The 20,175-nt window shown below is 33.5% G+C and overlaps 4 protein-coding genes across 12 annotated transcripts in view; 2 read left to right on the forward strand and 2 right to left on the reverse strand.

Moving 5' to 3' along the window:
• The window catches only part of Atg4b (Autophagy-related 4b), a 37,348-nt gene extending 30,300 nt beyond the window's left edge, over positions 1 to 7,048 (reverse strand). Inside the window, exons 1-3 of one of the 2 annotated variants that reach the window (XM_034319573.2) lie at positions 6,814 to 7,048; positions 6,462 to 6,542; positions 4,459 to 4,512 (exon numbers count right to left, since the gene is read on the reverse strand). In XM_034319573.2, coding sequence (XP_034175464.1) covers positions 4,459 to 4,512; positions 6,462 to 6,483 — 76 coding nt within the window. In that variant the 5' untranslated portion in view covers positions 6,484 to 6,542; positions 6,814 to 7,048. Of the gene's footprint in view, positions 1 to 4,458; positions 4,513 to 4,579; positions 4,718 to 6,461; positions 6,543 to 6,813 lie in introns of those variants that run through there. The other variant, XM_034319574.2, reaches the window with a different exon arrangement.
• Dbct (Dihydrolipoamide branched chain transacylase E2) lies at positions 63 to 13,875 on the forward strand. Of its 4 annotated transcripts, none has more exons than XM_034319578.2 (5): positions 63 to 221; positions 5,083 to 5,207; positions 5,466 to 5,952; positions 7,170 to 7,565; positions 7,784 to 8,159. In XM_034319578.2, exons 1-5 carry the CDS (start codon positions 216 to 218, stop codon positions 8,018 to 8,020), a joined length of 1,251 nt encoding a protein of 416 aa, XP_034175469.1. In that variant the 5' UTR covers positions 63 to 215; the 3' UTR covers positions 8,021 to 8,159. The 4 variants fall into 4 exon arrangements, with proteins under 4 accessions (XP_034175469.1, XP_034175470.1, XP_034175468.1 ...); XM_034319579.2 differs by lacking the exon at positions 63 to 221 and adding an exon at positions 3,033 to 3,180; XM_034319577.2 differs by lacking the exon at positions 63 to 221 and adding an exon at positions 3,233 to 3,731.
• Lap1 (leucine rich repeat containing protein 7 lap1) lies at positions 10,245 to 16,800 on the reverse strand. 4 transcript variants are annotated; one of them, XR_004580869.2, is made up of 12 exons: positions 16,090 to 16,800; positions 15,810 to 15,976; positions 15,604 to 15,739; positions 15,224 to 15,513; positions 14,446 to 15,157; positions 13,998 to 14,188; positions 13,674 to 13,781; positions 13,010 to 13,469; positions 12,138 to 12,931; positions 11,987 to 12,058; positions 11,186 to 11,910; positions 10,245 to 11,096 (listed from the first exon to the last, which is right to left on the reverse strand). XR_004580869.2 is itself a non-coding variant. In XM_034319566.2 (12 exons), the coding sequence occupies exons 2-12, from the start codon at positions 15,963 to 15,965 to the stop codon at positions 11,569 to 11,571; spliced, it is 3,069 nt and encodes a 1,022-aa protein (XP_034175457.1). In that variant the 5' UTR covers positions 15,966 to 15,976; positions 16,090 to 16,800; the 3' UTR covers positions 10,245 to 11,568. The 4 variants fall into 4 exon arrangements, 3 of the variants coding, with proteins under 3 accessions (XP_034175457.1, XP_034175456.1, XP_034175455.1); XM_034319566.2 differs by having other exon boundaries at positions 10,245 to 11,636; positions 11,829 to 11,910; XM_034319565.2 differs by having other exon boundaries at positions 10,245 to 11,636; positions 11,764 to 11,910.
• On the forward strand, positions 11,936 to 20,146 carry LOC117602061 (lymphoid-specific helicase). 2 transcript variants are annotated; one of them, XM_076691618.1, is made up of 7 exons: positions 11,936 to 12,054; positions 17,266 to 17,633; positions 17,710 to 18,302; positions 18,391 to 19,034; positions 19,129 to 19,523; positions 19,593 to 19,851; positions 19,945 to 20,146. In XM_076691618.1, exons 2-7 carry the CDS (start codon positions 17,436 to 17,438, stop codon positions 20,013 to 20,015), a joined length of 2,160 nt encoding a protein of 719 aa, XP_076547733.1. In that variant the 5' UTR covers positions 11,936 to 12,054; positions 17,266 to 17,435; the 3' UTR covers positions 20,016 to 20,146. The 2 variants fall into 2 exon arrangements, with proteins under 2 accessions (XP_076547733.1, XP_034175461.1); XM_034319570.2 differs by lacking the exon at positions 11,936 to 12,054 and adding an exon at positions 16,917 to 17,058.
• Positions 20,147 to 20,175: the final 29 nt, after the last annotated feature.

A 20,175-nucleotide genomic window follows, 5' to 3' on the forward strand; every position in this document is an offset into this window, starting at 1 on the left:
AGCACCTTGGCGGGCCGTAATTCAAATTTCGCAGCAGCCAGAGGTATCCTGGCGGTCGGCCAACCGATAAGAAGGTTGGGAATCGCGAGTGAATGGTGCGAATGTGTGCTAATAAAACGGGGATGAAATGTTGTGTAGAAAATCGGGGATAAGGTAACGATTACGAAGAATCGCGAGTACACCATCCGTTACTTCCGGCCTCGATTTCTCCACGGATGACCGTGAGTAAAATCTCAATAGTTTCTTGAATCGTGATCGAGGGTTGGATCGAGAAACGCAGTGGAAAATGGGTGATTCGTGTATGCAACCGTTCGTAAGTACCCAGGCCTTTTTTAAAAAGAAAAATCTTTTCGAAAAAAAATAATCGTTATCTCGAGAACCGTTCATTTCCGGCGAAAATTATTATTATAATGAATAATTATGATATTCGAAATGATATATCGATTTATGGTTTCGCGACTTCCGCTGAAAGGAACTGGACCCTAATTTTAGTACGAATTAAAGATAAGTATCTGGATACTTGTGACACGGTTGATGTAGATACGCTTAGATCGACGTTCGATTGATGTTACGAAATGGACTAAAACCTAGGACGGAAACCTACGTTGCCTATTAATCTAATGACGACATTGATCATATCGTCATTGTCGTATTTGTTCGCTCATTATATCGAGATCATTCGTGTCGCGATCACTGTTGTCGTTATTGTTACTGTTAACGGTTATCCTCGTGAATTACACATATATGAACGATATACAGGTACACCTACACACACATATACGCGCATACACGTACACCTACACACGCATATAGATGGTACGTTAATACGAAAGAATTGCTGGCACAAGTACTCGAGAATTAAATTACCAAAACTAAACTCAGAAATTATTTCAATAGTTAATTACCTTTAGCATTGTAAAACAGAAGCGAGTTCTATATTTATGTATATCTATATCCATGTACGTTTATGAACGGGCAAATGCCCGTATAATAAATTTATTATTACTATTATTGTTAAATTGAAAACGATTCGATCGTTAACGATACCGCGTGAGTGGACGTTAAAGATTAGCGATCCATCACGCGATATCGAGTGATTATTATTACAGGTAGTACTGGTGCCTGCAATTATTCCTGTACGGTTCAATCACGCAAATTGTAATTAGCTTGTTCGAGTGGTCGACGTTCATTGTCCACACACCTTTCCACGTAGAGGAATACCTACGTTGACGGATCGAAGGAACAAATAATATTTATTACAATTTCGCGAGATGTATATAACATGTATATCGTTAGATAGGTACATTCTAACGAACCGCGGGATCTCGTATACCTATTCCGTAACCAGTGTTTATTTAATCATTTATAAACTCGTTATCAATTAATTGGGCTGTCGACGTTTGTTGGAAATGGGGACGCTTATTTTGTGAATTCGAACTAAATCGCGGAAACGGATCAACCTCGGGACGGTGAAAGTTTCGAATATTCTTCGATATATCCGGTTCTACTCTAAACTATACCGTCCCCTTCTAATTATCACCCTTTCACACGATTTAAACGTATTAAGATTATTCGTTTTGCATTCTTTTCCTTTCTTTACGAAAAAGAAATGAAATTAACATCTAGTCAATGAAGGAAGTACACTTCGCGAAGGAAGTACCTCGCGAATGAGAAAGAACGAGCGGGAGTGGGGGAAAGTGGCGGGAAATTTGAAAATAGACCGGTTAAGCGACGCACGAACTTCAAATATAACCTCTTCCATGAACGGTAGACAATAAACTAATCGCTTTAATCGACGAACACTTTCAACCTGGCTCGACCAATATCAAGCATTCACACTCGACTTGTTCGATTAACACCTTCAACTTTCATTGTCTAAAACATGGCTAGTGGTACTTTAGTTTATAGTCGAGAAACACGAAAAGAAAGAAGAGTTACAGTGACGAACGCACGCGATATAATACGATACAGTGTATAACGCGATAGTATCGAAAGTTACAATTTCGATTCTTTCTCAAAAATCGTGGTTGTAATCTTCGACGATCGTCGTGTAAACAATTCGAAAATTATTACGAGCGTCTCGAAAGAAAATAATTTAAAAAAAAGAGGAGAGTGTGAGGAACGAGCATATTTCGACACGAATCCGTTGAATTCGAAGCATCGTACAAACAAAAAAGATAACTTTGTATCTTTTATTATAACACCGAATATTGAAATAGAGTTGTCCCGTCAAAATGAACTTTCGGATTTCTTATTTACCCTATTTACCCGATTCCTGTGCTACACTACCACCATAGATAAGAAAAAAAATAAGAATTAAATATTGATTCGAGAACGATGATATCCCGTGAAGCAATTACCACGGTATGATTTATGAAATTATAACTTAATTTTAGTGACAGATAGATTAGCAACGCAACGAGAATTAAATTATCCCAGCTACATCCATCGCTCCAAGAGCCGTCTGGTTTTAATTTTCACCTATTTTGACCGATGAATTTACAACCTACCTACAACGGTACCAGGAATCTTGCGAAATAAGATTTTCTACAAGCTGTCTCAAAGGAATAGTGATTTCCGGTCTGGCTCGTTTAAGCAATGGCCGTCAACGAACAGCTGACGCGCGACTACTCATATAGGAATTAGCGAAGAACGGCGACACGTATCTCCTAATTAGATTCGCAATTTAACGGCAAATGGTAATTCTACTCGAGCGAAAGAAAATTGAATAACGTTACGATCCTATAAATCATCAAGATATGGTGTACTTGGATCTAAACGCAAAACATACATTTCATCGTTGATTTAACGATTCAATCATGGCCAGTAAAGGAATAACAACAACGTATAAACGAAAACAAGTTCACTTGTCTTCCTTGACCGTAAAGTCCTAAGTGATAAACTCCACTTCTGGCGTTCAACCATTATTGCATGAACTTTGTTTCACGTTCGAGCACATCTTAATAGCCGGTGACCCGAGTAAGAATATTCATGACCCGTATTCCATGCAGAGTCCAATTTTCGTTGGCATTAATAAAATACCACAATATTCCGTCAGGGTCACTGAAATAGACTGACACAAAATCCCGATATTCTTGTTTCTCATTAAGGATGCAGCGCTGTGCTGCCATGTCGGTCGAGAAGAAAAAGTAACGTAAAAACAGAAGTTACATTCGTATGGTAATAATTAACATTTTAACAATTACCTGCGATTTGCCTCTTTATACGTATGAAAAAAAACCGGTGCGCATTCGATTTGAATACAATTAAACCCAGCGCCCGTCTACTCGGGACAAATTTTATTTACTTGTTTGATGAGAACGTGCGTGGAACAGGTACCCGAAATCGTCGTTCATTCGAATATTGTAAACGCGAGTGGAATTTCAGTACAGTGAATGATTTATAATCAAACGTAATTGAATTATTTCATTAATGAACGTAACACATCGTACTCTGGTGTTGGATGTTGTTCGAACTAGTGTCGCTTATACATTGCGTAACTATTGCCGGTCAACACGCGGGAGAAAATATACATATATTTTGATAACAGTGAATGCACGATAACAAGAAGCGTGACTGAAAGTTCCACGCGCTGCTTTCCACAGATTGCTTACGATCTCTTGTTTTTTTCGGTAATTACCTTATTTCTCGATCAAGAAAATCGTGCTTCGATCGGTAAAAACTCTTCGGGGATGTCTCTAACGTGGCGATTCATAGCCCTGACCTATCTGGTAAGAGCACTTGTCAAACGAACAATCTATTTCTAGATAAATCGCAATATCGTGCCCCATAGAATTCGTGAAGAATGCCCTTCGTATAATCTCGGCTACTCTCGGAAATCTTCGGTAGCGTGTTTACGTACGATTCATGGAGTCGCGACTGTTGTTACTTGAGAGAACGTGACGTGTTTATCCTGTTTAATATCGTGCATGCAAGGTACACAGCCGAGGACACCCAACAAACTACAAATATTTCACATATCGTGTCGTTCGATGCGTTTAATCACCGTAATACACACGATCAGCTAACAGGCCTGCTATATTGTGCCACTTATATCGAGCTTGTTTAACCTTTAACGAGTCAATATGTTCAACAAGAGAACACCATCTCTTACAATACCCTCCATTTTGTGGTTTCAAACAAATTATACGACAGAGAACTACATAGTAAAGCAATAAACACGTAGCCATAGCACGATAAGTGAAATTAACACGCAACGTAAATAACCCCTCATAGTTACCCGAAGCGTTTTATTTAGTATTGAACGTAAAATAACGTTCGATTTCTGTCAATTTCCCGCGAAATGTCACAATCATTTCGACGATTAATTTATCGTTTCAATGTTTGTCATATACTCAAATTATTATGTTACAACATTCAAATATCGTCACAATAGATACTATTTTTAATTCTAACATTGTAAAATACGATAAACTGTGTAATTTGTTAATGACTCACCGTTACCGTTGGTTTCCCTATCGACTCCATTAGGATTAGCGTCCGTCTTGAATCCTGAAGACAAATTATCGATGAACAAGCGATTTACTTAAAGAGTCGGTTTAAATTATTTAACACTAACTTGAATCACATTGCTCTTTACGTTTTTAATGTTCATGATTTATCGTTTAGATTATTTTTATAACTTTTCTTGTTCACTTTACGACGTTCGACCTACCCCAGCCGAAGACAAAATTTAAACTAAAGATGGCTGCCGATGTACTACGTGAATCGAATACGCTACCCAACGATTTTTCTATAATTGTATTAATATATGTTTATTTATTACTTTCAATGCTCAAATATAAAGTATAAAAGTAAAATATTAATTTTAATTTGACTTTTATCTATCGAAAGTTGATAATTGATTATGGATAATTTCGTACAATTTAGCGTGCCAAATTTCAAATGTAAGGCAATATGGTTCCTAGTTCAATACACTGATTTAAGCTCTTGCAATTCAATTTCTCAATTTTAAACACAGAATTCGAACTAAAATATGTATATACACAATTATTCAAAGATAAGAACAATGATTTCCAAGTTATTGCTGACGAATACAGAAAGAAATCCATGTTTATTTAGGGTAGGAATGTACGCGATCAAAAATGTCGATTCTTCTCTGTAAGCTGCTTTCGATGCGGAACCGTCGTCCCCTTCAGACTAACGGATATCGGAGAAGGAATTCGAGACGTCACGATAAAAGGATGGTGAGCAAAACAATGAATTTCCCGTTAACCGTCATACCTACGACAAGTCCTGACAATTACAGACTGCTCTGCTCCTCTTATCTCCACCCCTCACCACCAAATGTATACGTACATATGTTTCTTTAAAAATACATTATTCGAGAAAAATATCATTTTCGGGTGATAGCGCATCACCTAACAAATATACGAAACGATGTGTTTCGGTTCAAATCTACCGTAAAGGCAACTGAAATGTACTCGATCCATTGAAATTCATAGGTACGTGAAACCAGGCGACCGGGTGTCTCAATTCGATAACATTTGCGAGGTCCAAAGCGACAAAGCATCTGTGACGATTACTAGCCGTTACGACGGATTAGTTAAAGCCTTGCACTACAAGGTGGACGATGTAGCTCTGATAGGGAACGCGCTACTGGACATCGAACTAGATGGTGACAATGATGGAGGTACGATAATCGAGAACAAAGAGAACGTCAAAGATGAGGAGGAAAAACAAATTGGGTTAGAAAAAGTGCTGACCACCCCGGCAGTCAGAAGGATAGCCATGGAGAACGATATTAAGTTAAAGGACGTCGTTTCCACCGGCAAAAATGGAAGAGTGCTTAAGGAGGATATATTGGCTCACTTGGAAAAAATTTCTGTTGGTTCCGAGAAAAAAAGGGCGGAGGAAAAACCAATAGCCGAGAAGGTGATGCCGATAAAAGGCTACACCAAGCATATGTGGAAAACGATGACGCAATCTCTGGTAAGTTAGATCTTCTGTTTCTCTCCTGGGAAAAATCATATGTAGCCAGAAATTCTGAAGAAACACATTTCCTCACTTTTCTTATCGATCCTAACTAACGTAATAAGATACTTCACTAACCATTAGATTAAATCAGGGGTGGGTAATTGTTTTGGCTCGGGGGCCACTTTAAATGATTGCATTCATTACTTAACTTTGCACTTCAGAAAGGTATAAATTGTAGCATAAAAATCAATAAATATAACTTCAATAAAATAGTGACAGTTTTATCCAATTTATTTAAATACGAGACAAATCTTTCGTCACGCACGGGAAGGAAATCTCGGTTCAAAGCGGATTTTTCCGATTGTCTTGGCCGCTATTTGCCCACCCCTGAGTTAAATGATACAACCTGCTTCCTTTATAAATATAAACCTTTATACTTTCAACAAGTATGAACCTACTAACTCTTATAACAAAGGACATATTTATTTTCCAAATTATAAACATTGAAAAGATCTCAAGTTTACCTATTTTATGTTCAACGAACATGTTCCATGCTCTTTTCTGCTTTGTAAGGTAATTCCAATTCTTGCACGCTTCTTCACAACCTAAAAATAATATTATTTCATTAGATGATGTTGCGCAGTGTACGTATTGACTGTAATATTAATCAAGCCGTAAATTGCAAGATTAGCAGAATTTCGTCTATCGCCTATCTACTGTATTATGAACAACGAGTTAATCGTTATAAAGCAATACGCGATAAAGCATCAGCAGCTAACGATGCGACGAATAAACTGGTTTAAACGATTAAACGACCGTCAGCGGTAACGACAAAAGGATAAAAGTAAAAAAGTAATTGTAATTTAATAATCGTACCAGAGAAGTCTGTCTAGCAGAGATTCTGTACGAATCGTGTCAGCAGTTGGAACATGAGAATCACGACAAACCGATAATAGAAGTGCGTCGCCTAAAAGTGACGTTGACACACGCGATTGATAGCAATCGATCGAATCCGACCACTCGGCCGAATTTCCCGTCGACGTTGACAGACGAAACACAGTTAAAGTGTTCCGGAAAGCACAGATGTTTCAATCGTTTCATACCACTTCTTTTCGACCTGCAAATATAACGTATACGTGTATGCTTGCTGACTATGTTAATTATATGCCCCAAATAAACGTGTAATTAGCGGCGGGAACGTTAGATAAAATATATATATCAATTGTTTACAGAGTATACCAGACTTTATGTACAGCGACGAGTGCAATGTTAATAAATTGATGAATTACCGTAACGAAGCGAAGGATTTCCTGAAACAGCAGGGTATCTCTTTAAGCTTGATGCCGTTCTTCATCAAAGCAGCCTCGAAAGCGTTGGAAAAGATACCGCAACTGAACGCATGGGTCGACGAGGAAAATGAAACCCTACGAGTTTTGGATAGTCATAATATTGGCATTGCTATGGATACACCCGAGGGTTTAATAGTACCGAATATAAAAAATGTTGAAAACCTGAGCATCGTGGAAATCGCAAAAGAGCTGAATAGACTTCAACAACTTGGCAGGAATGCTTCGATACCGTTGAAAGATTTGTCGCAGGCAACGTTCACCTTGTCGAACATTGGCGTTGTAAGTTAAACTTTCATATTTTCGATGAAAACTTTCAATGTAACGAAATTAAGTGACATCAATCGTTAAACAATCAAATTACCTTGTATTCACTTTGGAAACCGTTGACATTCAACTTCGATAGTGTGATCGATCTAACATATCGATTCATTCGATTTGTTGGTCACGTGTCGTTACGATGCCATTTGAATTATTTAAAATATTATTGCCGTTTGCAGATTGGTGGTACGTACACGGTGCCAATAATACTATCTCCACAAATTGTAATTGGTGGATTGGGTAAAGTACGAACATTACCTCGATTCGACGATAAAGGGAACGTGGTAGCTGCGAATATAATAACGATTAGTTGGGTCGCCGATCATCGAGTTGTAGATGGCGTCACTATAGCGAAGTATTCAAATTGGTGGAAGCACTATGTCGAAAATCCCACATTCCTGTTAATAGGCGCATAAATTCATTGATTTTTATTTTAGAAATGTATTTTTCCATTAATAATATACTTATATGAAATGTTAGTAACTACCGAACTCCCTCATAATAGATTTCAGTTTCGAAGGCTTCAACATGTAGAACGCAATAAAAGTGTGAAAACATTTTATACGTAAATATTAATTTATTTATTGCTGCACAACCAACTAGGACATTTTAAGAAAGGTAAAATATCTTTTTTTTTCTAACATATTCAAAGTGTTACAACTGTATGGTAGTTACTATATTATGGTGACCAGTCAAACTGTGAGCACTTTTGTACACCACCAAGCATAGTAGACTTCCCCAAGATTAGGATTCTGAGAATTCCTACTTCCTCTATATCGCTATTTTTCCTTGGGAAGCCTATTTTGCTCGATAGTGTACAATAAATCTATCATACAATGTCATACAAACCATTCAAATAGAGTATACAAAAAAATATGTTTAAAAAAGTGGTTGTACTGATCAAAGTTCTATAATGAATCTATTTATACAAAAAAATAATTCCATTCTTAAAATGATATGACATTAAAAGAAAGGAAAATCTAATAACAGATTCATAATTAAAATGAGAATTTATACGAGTACGACCACTTGTTCATTTATATGTTTGTAATTTGTATATAATACAATTTAATGTATCATATTTTTTCAATCACACATTTCCAGTACAATCATTACACTCCTTTAAATGCCACTTAAATATTTCCTCAAAAAGTAGTCAGTCTGTTTAGTAATTAGAGTAGTAGAAAAGATTGTATATGTGTTCTTATGGTCCAAAATCTTCTTTTTAATAATTAAAATATTCATTTGATTCCGCGAACGGTTCTAATTCAAATCTTTAACGACAATATAATGTTTCAAATGTTAAGTAAACGAATACACATGCAAAATTTGTACGCTTATTAAGAATAAAGACATAAAGAGTATTGATTGAAACATAAATGCATATATAAATATATATCATTCTTTTCTATCATAGCTCTTACAGGTAAAACTGGTATTAAAAAAACTACAGAAAATATTACTAGAGATACAGATGTTAGCTGAAAGGTACAATCCACCTTCAATCATACTTCTTATTTCCCAATATGACTAGGTATGCAGATTATTGTTGGTAAATATAGTTAGTTTAAAAGTTTAAATACAAAGCTGCTTTTGTATAATAGAACTACATATACTCGTAAAAATAATTAAAACACATAACTTTTACTAAGAATACTTTACAATTGAGTATATAGTTATCTAAAATTACTTTCACAAAATACAGAAGTAAAGTGAGGATAAAAAATAATCGGCTCTTTTCTTTTTCATTTTTTTGGTTTCATTCGAAAATATATCAAGATGTAAATTCTACATGATATATTTGAAGGAATCTTTCTGAAAATATAAAATTTTTTGTTTTAATTCTCAATTATAGAAGTACTAAACTTCTCATAGTTTTAAATAATGTTTACTCAGAGAGTAGAATAAAACGAGACGTATACATTTGAAGTTGTGCTTAATCCACACATGTATATATGTACATATGCATACATATATACTCCTGTTGTATAGCTATTATTTAACTGTAACGTTATTTTAATCAATCTGTTAATATTACTATTAACAAAGCCTGTGTTTAAATTAATAATATCAGAAAATATTTCAATTCTATGATGAAAGACATTTAAAAAAAAATCAAAACAACTAATATGTATTACTTAAATGCATCTCCATAAATGCATAAAACTTATTTTTCAAAGATCCTTACAATAAGCAAAAGCTAATTAAAACTGTAAAGTAGATATAAAAAAAGAATGCATAGATAATGAGAATGTGCGCAGTAATTGTTCTGTATGCGAGGTAAAGCGAAGTGCGATATCGTTATCTTGTTGTAAAAGTTCTGGGATACAAATAGCGTACTAGTTATAACTCATATCTTGACATGAACAGTTTTTGCTTGTGCTATACGTCATCATACAACCTTTCTAAACATTTATCTCACAGCTCTACTCCATTTATGTGAATAACTTTCATTTTTCGATATATCTCCACTAACATAGAAAAGTAGTATTTTATCTTACGTTTTGGCATTGTTATGCCATATTAATAACTGCTGTTGAATAACAGTTTCTACAAGGTACATACATTTGTTCCTTTAGCATTAGAATGGATCAAATATAGCAATTCACAACCACAACAATAAAAATTTAATTTCATTAAAAAAATAAAAAAAATAAAAAAAAAAACTTAAAAGCTGACTTTATGTTAAAAACAAAAAATTATTAAAACATTTGTGTTTAATAAAATAAACATATCACGAATCAATGGCAAGCAAAAACATAAAATTGTTTAAAATAAGAATGTGAGTTCTATAAGTAATTTGTTGAATAAAAACATGTTTAAATTTAAATATTCAAGGAAATTTTCAACAAGACAGCTATAAACATAACGAATAAAGTTACGGCACATAGAAGAATATCCCTTTTTCTTTGTTGTAACAAGATTCTCACAGATACATTTTGAAACAAAAGGATACTAATTTTTAAATATGACTGTAGAAAAAAAACTATAAAAACAAAGTAAATATCTATAAGAATCCTGTCCAAGTGACAGAGATAACTTTTGTATATACGTTATATATATATATTTGCTTTTATACAAGGGGTATTCGGCTACAGGTGAGTATCATTGCAGGGGATGGAAGCAGGGATGATATTTTTTCTTTTTACCAAAATGTTTATTAAGTTTTAGTTTTTGAATTATTAATGAAGAACACTGATTAATTAAAACAGGCGAACAAACTACTCGGCACATCGCGTCGATTCGTAGCCGACACTCCCGTGGCTGCTCCTGCGCACAGTGTTGTACACTACTTGCTCGGGTATTTTTCATTAATAATTCAAAAACTAAACCTTAACTAGCCTATTTTGATAAAGGAAAAAGTTGTTCATAATTATCCCAGCTCCCACTCCCTGCAAGGATATCCAACCGTACCTAAACACCCGGTATATAATCATTTTTAATGTATACGATTAATAAATAGTATTTTGTTTCTGGCACATTGTCAGCTCTCTGCAAAGAGAACAAGTGAGTTGACATAAATACAACCAACACCATAAAACAACACTTTTATGGAGTTTGAAAGTCAGGAAGAAACTTACTCTAAATTGTTCACTAAATAGTTGCTACCTTATATCAATTATCTGGGCAATGTAATAATATGAGTGAGCTGTGGATTGGCCCATGATGAAACTTGTCTTAAAAATAATTTCCTTATACATCACATTTCAATCTTCTTTTGTTCATCAATAATTGTGCAAGAAAACGGATTCTTAATCTATGATATATCCTACGGATCAATTCTTGCTTCTTGTTATTGTTTTCTTTCTGTTTTGTTCCTTCAAAACATTGCTATACAGTCATAAGATCATTGGAAGCCAGAAACGTTTTCCTCGAATAAGTGCTCCCACTTCCACCTTTGGTAACGCTGTTTCAGTCGTACAAATCAGTCGCAAAGAGTACGATTCACTACCGTCAAAAGCGTTCAAAGCAAAGTCAAGCTATGTTCTTGTACGTTTGTTGGATGTTTGTTCGTCAATGTTGATCGACAATCTATATACATAAAAAAAAACTTACACGAAATGTACTCAGTCTGTGCGTAAATTAATTGGCAAAAATTGGAAAACAAGCAATTTCCATCGACTTAATATTATTGATGACGACTAATCATCATGGATACCACTGCACCGGTAGCTCGAAGAACAGCCACAGCATTATTGTGATCGGATTTAGTAAAATCTATACCATCCACTTCCAAGATTTTGTCCCCTGGCCGAAGTGTACCTTGAGCTGGACCATCTGGATTGACTTTAGTTACAATGATTCCCTGAAGTGGAAAAAAAAACTATATATTAAAATCTACAAAGACTTGACACTCTATAAAAATAAAAACAAGTATTTACAGTTTCAGCGCCCGCCACCCCGCCAGCTATACTGAAACCGAGACCTGGATTCTTTTTCACCTGAACAGGTAACTGTAAATGTAATTATTAATTACAACAATAAATGAAAAATATCTTTTATAAATTTTTTCTATTAAAAGGAATAACGTACCACGTTAGCATTTTTATGCGGCCCAAACATCCATTTAAATCTTGGCTTTTTCTCTAAGTTCAATAACTCACTTGTCCCGGTAACTTTATACTTATCAATGTTACAATTCATCACCTCATTTTGAGACTTATTGTTACTCGACACTGGTGTACTTCGACCAGAGTTAGTTTCAGTGGATACGATTTTTAAATTTACCTCTTGATTATCCATATTTGAATTTATAACTAAATTCGAATTTGCTGCATTCACTGGTATCACGTTATCGCATAAAGTATTATTATTCGAGACATTTCCGTTGACTGTTTTCTTTGATCGATCTGAAAGCTTTGCTTGTATAGTGAGCGGACTTCGATATTTCTTCCCAGTTACCGGAGATGTAGGTATAGACGACACGTTCAATACTTTTGCGGATTCATATTCTTCAACAGAAGAGTTTGTACACTTATTGGATAGATCATTATTCGAAATAGAATTCGTAGATTCTAGATGCTTTGTTTTTAAAATAGGTATTCTACTCGGCTTCAATAATCGGTCCCCTTCAAAAGATTGTTCTAGTTCATGAGATTCTGTTTGGTCTTCAGTATTTGAAGAAGTTTTCCCATCAGTTACGGAAACACTTGCTGTGCCTGCATTGTTTAATGAAACTTGATCATTATATAGATGTGTGTGTTCCTCAGTTTTAAATGATTCTGTGCATCCATCGTAATTTTGTATTTGCATTTCCGGGAATGTCTTTGAATTTGATATGTTAATATCTGTTTGTGGAGGAGTGATCGTTGGCGAGTCTGACCGAGCTGTTGAAATAATAAAATTCAAATCTTCAAAAATTCAAATGTATGAATTGATGGCAATTAAAATGAACATTGACATACACTGGTTCAATTGTTGAAAAAGTGCTGCTTTCTTTGAAAATGCTGCAGCGATGTGATAAGGTGGAGGAACGGGTGGAACTTCATTGATTTTTGGCGTTTGAATGTGTATTTGTTCAGCATTTTTAGTACCCACGGCAATAGGTACGTTTTTATAAGGATCTATGAATTTCTCCGATTCTACGATTTTTGCTGTGTTTGCTTTCGAATATTCATCTGGTTTCCAAGTAGAATTTACATAATCTGCTACTGTCGGTGGCTTGGAAAGATACTCGGACGTAGGATTACGAATATATTTTGCTTCTCGAATATCCGGGCTCTTTTCCTTTGCAAGTACTGTCTTATTTGCCTCGTCAGATGATTCTTCTGAAACAGACTGTTCTGTTCCAACATCTGTAGGACTATTAGTCTTGTACCCTTTTGATAGATGACGTTCGGTAGGTGAAAGTGAAACATGTGAACCCTAGAGAAAACAAACTTTAAAATTCAAATTATATTTTAAGAAAAGAAAAAGAATGTTATAATTCTCCTACAAAATTTTGTTTTTTACTAATTAATTTTTATACGTGTTTTTTATTAGCTTCTTCAAACTACTTTTGAACGTAAATTTTGTTGCTGCTTTGGAATCTAATAAATTGTCTTTTTCCCATAATTCTCTGATCAATACCTTATTAAATAAACTTTGTGAAAAACAGGTCCCGGTTTTTGAAGTAAGGTCCAGAGTAGTTGTAGCAATAATAGCTTCTTTGATCATAGTCTCCTGTTCTAAATGCATCTGTAATTTTCAATTGGCCATCTTCCTATATTTTCGATTTTGATCAAAATGTAAAAATTCACACAAAAATGAAAAAAAAAAAAAAAGAAAGGAACATCTGATAGCACTTGAAATTGTCCATATCTTTTAGTGCTATTTTTATATTTCACATTTTGTGATCTTTTTCATTTAGTCAAATGTAATGAGTGGTGAAAACAAGAATCGCATGATACTTACTCTTTGATCATGTGCAGACTGGTGATGTAAATTGCGGGCATGCCTAGCAAGGTTGCGCAGCTCTTTAGGATAGGGAGTCGGTGCTCGATGAAGTTGCCTAGGGATCTCAGATTCTACTTCGGCAGCAAAACATATTCTTTTTCCAGTACCAACGATTGAACTCGAAATTAGTCCTACAGCCGGTGTTATTTCTACATGCAATATAAAATAAAACTATTTTAATGATATATTTCTACGAGTTTTAAAATGTTTTAAAACAACATGAAATATATAATATATAATGATCCATTCAATCCGTTATACTGTACTTTACCCTTTCATTCCTCATCTTCTTGTTGATTATCCACTAGCAGCAATAACGTATCATGTGTTTTAGTCATTAATTAGTTATGATAATGTTTATGATAATATGTTAGATAATATTAAATAGACGAACAGGAATACTTACGTTCAAGTTCTTGCCGTGGTTTTTGCGGGAGCATGAAACAACTCAACACCATCATATCTTCTTCACAATTGAATTCCTGTTGTAGTGGCACTAATGGTTGACTTTGATTGTCGCTCAGCCATAATGCTTTTAAATTGCTCAGATTTAACATTGAAACGGGTAAAAATTTAATGCAATTGTTTACGAGATTTAGTACTCTTAATGAAGATAAATGACCTAATTCAGGCGGAACTCGAGTTAAATTGTTCGATCTTAATGAAAGTAACGATAATGCAGTACAACTTCCAATTTCTGGTGGAAGGCATCTCAAATAGTTATTGTCTGCATTCAAGCAATGTAGTTTTCTCAAAAGTCCTATTGATGATGGTAAATATTCAAGGAAATTCTTAGTAACTATAAGCTCCTCTAAGCTTGACATCTGTCCAATGTCATTTGGCAGTGCATTCAATTGATTGTCATCAACTTTAAGAGTCACAATTGTACGTAGATAGCAAAGTGAATCTGGTAACTGATAAATTTCGTTCGACGAAAGATGCATAATCGAAATATCTCTCCACCCTTCTACTTCTGATGGAATAACATGAATTGCATTCATTGTACAATCAAAATGATTCAAACGATAAAGCTGGTTAATATTAACGGGTATACGTCTAATATCATTACCATCTATCCATAATTCAGTGAGGTTGATGAGATCCCCCACAACTTCAGGCTAAAAGAATACAATCAATTTCATGTGTGTCAATACACCATGTGACTGTAACAAATATGAACTTACCAATTCAGTGAAATCATTATTACCAATATCAAGTCTTTGTAAATTTATTAAACGGCTCATACTCTTTGGCAATGTCATCATGTTATTCTCTCTAAGTTCTAACGTTCTCAAAGCTGAGAGTCTTCCGAAATTTGCTGGTAGATATTCTATGTATGCATCATTTATATATAATTCTCGTAATCCAACAATATGAGTAATAGCATCTGGGAAACGTTCAAAAGGATTAACACTGATATCTATAGAACGAAGGTTTTTACATTCTTTTATACTATCTGGCAATTCTTTAATACCTAAAAAGTTAAATACAGTGTTAATGAAATACAAACAAGTGTCTATAACAGAAATTTTCTACAAAAATAGTATAATAATCTTCTACATACTATTTTTACTGAGGTCTAAATATTCTAAATTAATTAACGATGCTATGGCGGGTGGTAACGTGGTGACTTCATTATCGCTAAGAGAAAGTACTCGCAATTCATGGCACTGAAACAGTGGCCTTGGAAGATCCTTTATCTACAGTGAAATATAAGAATGTTAAGGGTGTTAACAGATACATAGAACAGTTACCAATATTCATAATTACTCTGTTGGCATCCAGATACAGCTTTTCCAATGTCCTTTCATAAATGAACACATCAGGTGGTACATCGTAAAGATTACAGTGATTCAACTGTAACTCACAGATATCTTCTTCTTGTGCTCTCAAACATGCAGTGCACTGCCACCAAGCACTACCCATTTCATGAATAACTATAAAGAAATGTTTTAGTTAATTTTAGTCCAACTATCTTAGTTTCCTTAAATGTTAACAGTACATAAGTTTAATGTGATTCGCATAGTATCAATAGATAGTTGATAGTTACCTATAATACTTTAAGAATGATTCTTTAAGAACATCGATATATCTATGGTAAGCAAATAGATTTGTGAACTCGCTAAAGACTATCGTTCTATGGAATTTTTGAAAATCATTCGGACATTGAAACGTCAATGTTCCGTTTTTTTCGTGCTGGTTTCGTCAAAGTTATTTCTTGTCGCACCATCGCGGATACTACGATACGCGATGCAATACTGAGGGGTTCCTTCCTCAGACGGATAAGAATAATTCTCAAAACGTTTACGATGCTGTGATCTACGCTAAGTAGATGTCAAGAGATGTAGGTTATTCGATATTTCTCTTGAAGGATTTCCCTCATGAACATATCTCACTATTTACTCGTTACACATTTTCATTTCTTGCAGAATCAGTCCAACCGATGATAAATTGCCTCGATAGAGCGATAAAGGATCTTCCTCGAAGGTGTTATAATTTGACACATTTGAGAGAATCGAACGACAATATATGTCTAACTATGGTCTACTATTTATTGAAAAACCTTCGACGAATGAACTAATGGTCCGTTCATAATGCATCGATATTTCTCATTGTATGCAATAATTGTAGTTGAACATGCCTTTTTATTCAATTGTTTGTGTTATACATTTCATGTGTGTTCTTATGTTTTAAAGATATTAATATATTATTGTATTTAAAACTATTAATTTCATACATTTTAGGTATTTTTCTGCGGTATAGTTGTTTGTCCTTTCTATACGTTATACCTCCATTTGGCGGGATTTACTCAACACCTGATATAAACGTAAATTCTGTTGAATTTGTGTTCTTTTTTATTAAATATCGTGCTTACTTATAGCATATATAATATTTATAAAGTGAATTTATATTCATTGTTTATCGTATAAGTTTAAACGTTTTCTTATTTTCTTATTAAACATGGAAGATGATAATAATACAAAAGTGAATATTTCCAAAGATACAAATTCCGTTACAGGTAAAAATTTATTTTCTATAACAATAAAATGTTGTCATAAATTAATTCATAACAGTATTTCTATTTCCTTATGTTTTAATGTAATTAAAAATAATACAATTAAATATAATTAAATAAAAATCATACATATATCAATTATTGTTTTATTAAAAAATAAGTTTGGAATTTTCTATGTGCATTCATGTTTTTATTATTGCTTATGAATAGACAATTCAGGAAGTATAGCAAACAAAGAGGTATTGCAAACAGATGAATCTCCAGAGGAAAATATCCCAATAGGAAGAAAAAGAACACGTCAAGATGACTTACGTGAAAGTAAACAATTAGCAGAAGAAGATTACAATCGTGAATTAGTTGAACAGCAGTACAAAAGATTAATGCATTTGTTAAATAGAAGTAAGTTTTATGCTTCATACATTGTTGAGAAGATTAACAATAACTCTGAGAAAGAGCCTTCTAAAACCACTAAAAAAGGTCCCAAGAGAATAGCTTCTGGAGATGAAAATATACCACCTTCAGAAAATATGAGAAAGAATACTAACAGTACTGATATACGAAATTATATATCTAAAGATGTAAGTTCATTATCATTATGTGCTTTACATTTATTATTATCATTCTTTGTTATTAATCCACATAAGGTTGTTACAGGTAAAGAATAAAATAATTTCTGAAAAAGATAAATTGAATTTAGATGAAAAAAATATTGAAACTGAGTCAATCAATAATAGTGGAAAGAAGACAAAAGATGTTGTTGATAACAATACTCTTCAAATATCAAAATATTTCAATGGAGAATTACGAGATTATCAAAAAGAAGGATTTCACTGGCTAAAAGTTCTTTATGAAAATGGGATAAATGGAATTTTGGCTGATGAAATGGGGCTAGGAAAGACAATTCAAGTAATAGCTTTGCTCTGTCATCTCATTGAAAAACAACAGAGTGGTCCTTATTTAATCATAACTCCTCTTTCAACTATACCAAATTGGAAAATTGAATTTGAAAGATTTGCACCAAAATTACCTGTCATTATATTTCATGGAACACGAGATGAAAGAGCCTTATTGCAAAGAGAAATTAATCAGAAGTACAAATTTTCAGAAACGTTCAACACGCAACCAATTGTGCTTACTACTTTTGAAATACCAATACATGAAAAACATTTTCTTCGGTCTCAACATTGGAGATACATAATAATTGATGAAGGACATAGAATTAAAAATCACAACTGTCTCCTTATTAAGTAAGTTCAATAAAATTGTAAAATATATACTATATTATGCCTTAAATATGCCTAATTATTATTAATTTTATTCCCATTTTCAATACAGGATTCTGAAAAATTGCAAATCTATGAATCGGCTATTGTTAACAGGCACACCATTACAAAACAATTTAGCAGAATTATGGTCGCTATTAAATTTCTTATTACCAGAAATTTTTAACGATTTAGCTGTGTTTGAATCATGGTTTGATGCAAAAGAATTTCAGGGAGACGAAGGGACAAAAAAATTTTTGCAATTAGAAAAAGAAAAACATGTATTAGCAACATTGCGTGAAATATTACAACCATTTATGTTGAGACGTGAAAAATCAGATGTTTGTATAGATATTCCACCAAAGAAGGAAATAATCATTTACGCTCCATTTACGAAACTCCAACATAATTTATATAAAGCGGTTTTAAGCCGTGATATATACGCATTATGTAAAGTTGAAGAGCCTCCACTTATATATATAGAAGATGATAAGAGACCTAAAAGAAGATGCGTTTTAAAAAATGTATCAAATAATGTAAATCGACATTTTAAAAAAGAAGTATCGCCAAGTTCGTTTCACGAAAGTAATGAAAGTGTAGATGATGACGGTGGGAAGCGATCAAAATCTGTACAAAATTTGTCAATATGGAAACACTTTACAAATGTTACAGAACATAATCAAAACTTCTTGCTTAACTTGACTTATCGTAATAGGTGTAAGTTATCGTTTTTTCTTTTCTTTTTTATTTGTTTTGTAAAAAGGAAGTAACATCAAATATCTTGTTATATTTGTCTTTGCTGGTGTTTCAGTGATGATGTATAAGAAAATTGTAAATCATCCGTATTTGGTTTATTATCCACTAAATCCAAATGGTTCACCAAAAATAGATGAGGATATAGTTAAATCATCTGGTAAACTTATGATATTAGATAAAATGCTTGCAAAATTAAAGGCTGAAGGGCATAAAGTATTATTGTTTTCTACCATGGTGGTAATGTTAGATCTGATAGAAGATTATCTTTCATTGCGTAATTATAAATTTGTCAGGCTAGATGGTAACGTTTCGCTCGAAAAGAGACAAGAAAACATACAAAAGTTTAATACAGACCCTGAAGTGTTTGTGTTTCTTATAACTACAAGAGCTGGTGGTGTTGGATTAAATCTTGTTGGAGCTGATACTGTTGTTATATACGATAGCGATTGGGTATATTATTTTATATATATGTATGTTTCATAATTATTAAGAATGTAAAATAATTAAATACATTTTTAGAATCCTCAAATGGACATACAAGCCATGGCGCGATGCCATAGAATAGGTCAAACAAAACCAGTAGTCATATATAAATTGTGTAGCAAAGGAACAATCGATGAAGCGATTATACATCGTGCAGGAGCAAAGCGTTTTCTAGAGAAAATGGTTATTTCCAAAAAAAGTGGTACAGTTAACATAAACAGTAAAGAGACATTAATGGAATTACAGAGGCTTTTAGAATCAAAAGAAATCGAAGTAGATGAATCTCGAAATGAAGGTAAATCATTCAAATAGAGTGTTTTGCATTTTATGATTTTTTATGATTTTAACACAAGTTCTATGTCATTAAAATAATTCATTTTTAACACAGTTTTCGCGGAAGAAGAACTTAACAAATTGCTAGATAGAAGTGATCTATACTCAAATAAAAAAGAATCTTAACGAAAAAATTAAAAAAAAAAAAAAAGAAAATTAAAAAAGTATTCTGTTAGTTGTATAAGTATTCTTAATAAGTTATTATACAATATTTATTTTTATATTCTTCATTGTGTCAGTATTAAGGTTTATTTAATTCTGTGGTAAAATATAAGCAAAGATCGAA

This window comes from Osmia lignaria, chromosome 13, assembly GCF_051020975.1.
Source record: "Osmia lignaria lignaria isolate PbOS001 chromosome 13, iyOsmLign1, whole genome shotgun sequence".
In the NCBI taxonomy this organism is placed as follows: Eukaryota; Metazoa; Arthropoda; class Insecta; order Hymenoptera; family Megachilidae; genus Osmia; species Osmia lignaria.